The 5536-nt window shown below is 40.2% G+C and overlaps 1 protein-coding gene across 1 annotated transcript; it reads right to left on the reverse strand.

Moving 5' to 3' along the window:
• Window positions 1-365: 365 nt before the first annotated feature.
• myl2b (myosin, light chain 2b, regulatory, cardiac, slow) lies at window positions 366-4023 on the reverse strand. Its single transcript, XM_008284162.1, has 7 exons — window positions 3935-4023; window positions 1888-1977; window positions 1718-1793; window positions 1254-1358; window positions 1039-1117; window positions 913-961; window positions 366-808 (listed from the first exon to the last, which is right to left on the reverse strand). Exons 1-7 carry the CDS (start codon window positions 3935-3937, stop codon window positions 704-706), a joined length of 507 nt encoding a protein of 168 aa, XP_008282384.1. The 5' UTR covers window positions 3938-4023; the 3' UTR covers window positions 366-703.
• Between the last annotated feature and the right edge of the window lie 1513 nt (window positions 4024-5536).

Consider the following 5536-nt stretch of genomic DNA (forward strand, 5'->3'; position numbering starts at 1 on the left):
AGCTTCCTTTGGCTAAAAGGCTGACCTTCACTTCTGAGGACACACTGTCTAGCCAGCAATGCCCTTCCTTATATGCATACACTTAAAGAAATTTGCTGCAACAGTGGGACATGGAGCTCCTGGGTTGCAGTCAGCACTGAAATAACACTCAAATGGCCATATGCAGCTAATTAAAAATCACTACTGAAACAGTTCTCCCACTGCAACTATAGGAAGTAAAGCCACGTGGAAATCTATCAAATGGAGAATGGAAACCTCTGGGAGTGGCCTGCTAGTCTATCTCTCACCATCAAAACGTTGCAGTTATACTAACGCTGCAAATGTAAGTGGATCAGTATAAATATCTTTTTCAGTGCTGCTGCCAGTGATGTCAACCATTCTTTTATTCATTCATGTCATAACAAGTATTACACCAATGATTGTGTTTTCAATGTGTATTTTTCTGTGATCAAATTAACTTTTTATTCCAGCTAAAGCAATGACATATACATAGTGTCATAATATATAAACATCTACATATCATAACATTCCAGTAATCCATAGTTAACACATCCATACATGTGTCCATCAAAACATTGAAGCTGAAATGTTAATTGTTATTTTAAACTAGCTGTTTCTGCTGTGTGATCATGGACATATTTCTGCACAAACATGACCCATTGGTTTCAATGTCCAGAGGGCAAGAATTTCAGAATTATTTCATCTATTCTTGGTCTTTTTCTTCACCATGTGTGATGACGTAGACCAGGTTCTTGTAGTCAAGGTTCCCTGCTACATCTGGAGGAAATGCCGCAAACATCTGTTCCATCTGTGGCCGTGAAGTACAGATAAGTTACATTCTTGACTGAATTTAAAAATAAAAACAACAACACTAAAACGTGTTATTATCCAGTGTCGAGACGGACCACTAACCTCTTCAGGGGAGAACCTGTCTGCCTGGGTTGTCAGCATCTCTGTCACACTGTAAAAACAAGCAGTGATGGTGAGCAGACTGGACACTCACTACATCAAGTGCTCACACACTACACTGTTACTCACAATTCTTTCTTTAATGAGCCTTTTCCTTCAGGGTCAAAGACTTTGAAAGCATTGAGGATGGTCTCCTCGGGGTCAGCACCTGAAGGTGAAAAAATTTGTTTGGAGTTAAATTAAAACAATGGCGACTTTTTTTTTCTTTTTTCTTAAAATTGCTATGCTCCTGGTACCTACACATACTGTATTATGAGAAGTCATATAATGACATCCTTGTTCACCTTTTAGTTTCTCTCCAAACATGGTGAGAAACACAGTGAAATTAACCGGTCCCGGTGCCTCCTTCAGCATGTCATCAATCTCTTCTTGTTTGACATTTAAACGGCCTGGAGAAAGATGGGACATGAGGTGGAATAGGGTTAGGGCTGTAACTAATGATTATTTTCATTATTGATTAATTTCATGACTATCTTCTCAGTTAATAGATTAATTGTTTGGTCGATACACTGTCGGAAAACAGTGAAAAATGGCCGTCGTCACCTCCCACCGCCCCAAGGTGACTTCCTCAGATTGCTTGTTTTTTTTTAAACTGAAAGATATTCAAGTTTTTCATCACATAAGACAAGAAAATGCGTACATTTAAAAGGTTAGCTCTTGAGGATGTTTGATGTTTTTGCTGGACAATCTTATGAAATTTAATCATGTGAAGCCATCACAACAGAAAAAAGACACTCGATGGTCTTACCTAAGGCTGCAAAAGTGTCCCTCAGATCATTCTTGTCAATGAAGCCGTCTCTGTTTTGATCCATGATAGTGAAAGCCTGCAGAAGTGTGATTGTTACATGCCGTGTCCCCACCACTGAGTGAACTGCTCAAATTCAATGTGAAAGAAAAAACATTTGGCACAGCACTGACTTCTTTGAACTCCTGGATCTGGGCCTGTTCAAACATGGAGAACACATTGGAGCTGGCTCCCTCTGCTCTCTTCTTTGCTTTCTTCGGTGCCTGCAGGGTTTGACGATGACACTCTAATTAGATCCAATACTAATGACACGATCATCACCTGGCTCTCTGCTTCAGCTTCACTCGTTATCGGTTTTACTGTCACACATGCATTTCTATGATAACGAGCCAATGATCAGCAAACTTACCAAGTGTGGGGGCATTAAATGCACAACAGGCAAGGTTTATACTGGGGCACGCATTTCATTAGGAAGGATTACAAACACTGTCAGTTTGTTATGGAAATATTTACTCAAGCCTCCAATTTTGTGAGAATGCAGACTAAGCCTGGGGAGGGTGTGGTCCAATGCCTGCACTCCCATAGTCCCAGGATCACATGAGGGATTATTCTATAGGGCCTGGGTGATGACAGGATGGTACACTGAGCCCTGTTTGATCAGAAATCCCTCGGAGGGAAGGATTATGTTGAGCTATTTACATGACTGCCAAGGAACTGTGAAAAACAGTGTAAGGGGATGCAGCGCGATGACATCATTTTGCTTGGATTCACGGGCCTCTCGACAGCTGCTGTCTAACCCTTGTTGTGGATTAACTCGCAAGCACTTGTATATCTCGTGGACGGGACCTCTGGCGCTCAGATTCATTTATTTCTTTATTTTGTTTTAAGAGGATTCGTGTACTCTGGGGAAATGAGGGAGAATTTCATGATGCTGCCAGTGGAGATCATGATTGAAATTGCAGAAACTTTATTGTTCAAAATAATGCATTAATTATTTTTGACCTCTTTGTGACCTGCACCTGTTGCTCCTGTTACTCTCCTCACCTTCACTCTTCTTTGCTCGACTCACTACTTTACCTGTCTCCTCTTCTTGTTGTTCCACTAATCTCATATCCATGTTTCCTTTCCTTTCCTTTCCTTTCCTTTCCTTTCCTTTCCTTTCCTTTCTTGTCTCTTGTTTCCTTCACTCTACTTTACTCCTGTCTTCTGTCCTCTTCTCTTGCTCTTCTTCTTGTGCTTCCATTGTAATAGATTTCAGTGTGGTGGAGGTTGGGGTTGGTGGCAGAGGGGATTTGTCCTTCTGTATATTTAGTACAAAAGCATTTGCCCCCTTAATAAAATTTAAAAGAAACAGAGGACTTTTTTTTTTTTTTCAAAAACCACTACTACATTACTTAAAAATACAATAATACAGACAAAGACAGAGAAGGCACGAATTGCTGCACAAGGGCCCTCAAACCCTACACTTAATGTGTCCAATAAAAAATTCAAACTAAACCTTCACCCATGTGTGGATCCACTCCTTTCCTCCTGTTTCCTCTTCTATTTTTTCCTTCTTTCTACTCTCCTGTCCTTTCCTGTCCTCCTCCTCCTCCTCCTCCTCCTCCTTTCCTCTGTCTCGTCTTATCTCCTCTCCTCTCCTGTCCTCTAATCCTCTCTTGTCTTCTCTCCTTTCCTCCTCTTTCCCCTTCTCTCTTTACCTCTCCTTAAATATGTAAATATGTACAGCAGTTGTGTGTGTGTTAAAGTTCCTTGTGTGGTTCCAATGTAAAAAGGAAAAATAGAACCATTAAAAGATTAGTTAAAGGTCCAAGGTCTCCTTCCGTCTCCCTCCCTCCTATCTGCTTTCCTCTGCAAGCCACAATTACTTATGTTCTCATTTTTTAAAGATGTCATCATTGTGAGTAGACAAATATAATCAATAACTCATCAATAGGACAACTGGAGTGCTGTCCTATTGATTATTTTAAAAAAAAGAAAAAAAAAATCTGTATTCAGCACCCATAAGCATATTGACATGGAGTGTATTGATCCATTATCACTGGCGTGAGAGGAGCAAGATGTAATTCATCAAAACAAACCATGACAGTCTAATATACAAATATATAATATACTATATAAGCACATTAGCCATGCAGCAGGACCAGAATGTTGCCCAACAGTCTGCTGGTATTTTAAACAAGATTAAATGCAATGACAATGAAGTCTGTGTCCACTCACCATGTTTCAGTGTAGCTGGATGAGGACCAAGCAGTACGCTTGCTGCTTTATGATGGAGCGGCTCACAAAACAAGGGCTAGATATACTGACCCCTGTCCCCTCTATAATGGCGCATGCTTATGGGTTATAAATACTCCATGCCTTCTTTAGGCAGAGACCCAGGTAAAGAGGACTATTCTCTCGCCACCATTGTCAGAGTTCATGAGATTTAGGGATAATAGCCAAACACACATACCCCATTACTGAGGCCCAAGAATAACAACAGGACATAGCTTTGGCTTGGGAAGGACAGTTGAGTTTGTGACTGACAGTTGCACTTGATGGGATCCATCATCCAGCTGTCCTGTTAGTGCTCCACAGAGACCCAGGCTGTGCTCTGATGGGAGCAGTTTCTTGGTAGCACAATAAACGGAACTGTTAGCTAAAGCTTTCTGAGCCCCAATAAGACTCGATCATAAACAGCATGCCAGACTGTGGAAAACATTAGTAGGAAACATTGTTCATATGATGTGTTTCATCAGCAATGCTGCTTAGTTTTTCTCTTGGAGTCATTAACTTACTTTACTTTACATGTAAATACATTGCTATTTGGTTACTTGTATGGTTTGTTGTTCCTCAAATGTGCATAAACGTTTATTCTTAAGGATTTGTGCCCTGACATATTCAGTTTAAAATAAAATAAAGGATACTTGGTAAAACTGCCAAGTTGCAGGTTTTAATCTAAGCAGGTTTACATCTGGATACAAAGAACTGTTTTTGCCCTTTTAGCACACAGTGAGCAAAAACTGCAAGAGATCAAAAAGAATCAGTTACGAAATATTTCTTGACTGTGTGATGTTTCAAGTTCGTACACATTGGAGCTCATGGTTGATGGAGAGTTGAGAGTTGACATTTAGACTGAGGAGGAGCTGTCTGACAATATGAGGAGTAAAGAGGTGACCATGCAAGGGAGAAGGATAAACAAGGGAACAAATGGAACAAAGGTCTATGGACTGATGGGACAAAGATTAACCTCTATCAAAATGATGGAAAGAGGAAAGTGTTTAGAAAACAAAGAAACAGCTCATGACTGAAGCACTGCCTCATCTGTCAAACAATGTGGTGCTTCTGTTCAGGCATGTATGGCTGTCAAGGGTGGCACATCAGCGTTTACTGATGATTTCACTGCTGATGGAGGCAACAAGATGAATGTAAAGAAGCATTCTGGGTGCTGAGATTCATCCAAATGCATGAAAACTCAGTGGATGACATTTCATCGTTCAGCAGAACAATGATCCAGAACATAGGACCAAAGCGTTCTTTAGGATGAGGAGGTTGAATATCTTCAACTGACCAAGTCACTCACCTGATCTCAGTCTGACTGATCTACATCCCACTCACATGTTGAAAAAACAGCTAGTTTTATTATATTTTGGATGCAATAGTGGTCCAGTCGTGAAACTTTTAAGTCTGTGGAGTGTCAAACTTACAATCTTGTACATTTTCATACACCAATGTGTGCCTTTTCTTGATTTTATGGTAGAAATGTCTTTTTTTCTTAGTTTTCAATTTAATGTATAATGAAAAATAACGCAGTAAGGCTCTGAGACATTCTGTATTGCT

The sequence above is a fragment of the Stegastes partitus genome, unplaced genomic scaffold (assembly GCF_000690725.1).
Source record: "Stegastes partitus isolate 25-593 unplaced genomic scaffold, Stegastes_partitus-1.0.2 Scaffold349, whole genome shotgun sequence".
NCBI classification, from domain to species: domain Eukaryota; kingdom Metazoa; phylum Chordata; class Actinopteri; family Pomacentridae; genus Stegastes; species Stegastes partitus.

Bases quoted from the DNA above. Each gene is read 5' to 3' on its own strand.
- myl2b (XM_008284162.1), bottom strand. The intron at 1,794-1,887 runs GTCAGTGCTGTG...ACACTTCTGCAG, and splicing joins AGATCCAGGAGTTCAAAGAA to GCTTTCACTATCATGGATCA. The intron at 962-1,038 runs GTGAGTAACAGT...TTGTTTTTACAG, and splicing joins GGCTCATTAAAGAAAGAATT to TGTGACAGAGATGCTGACAA.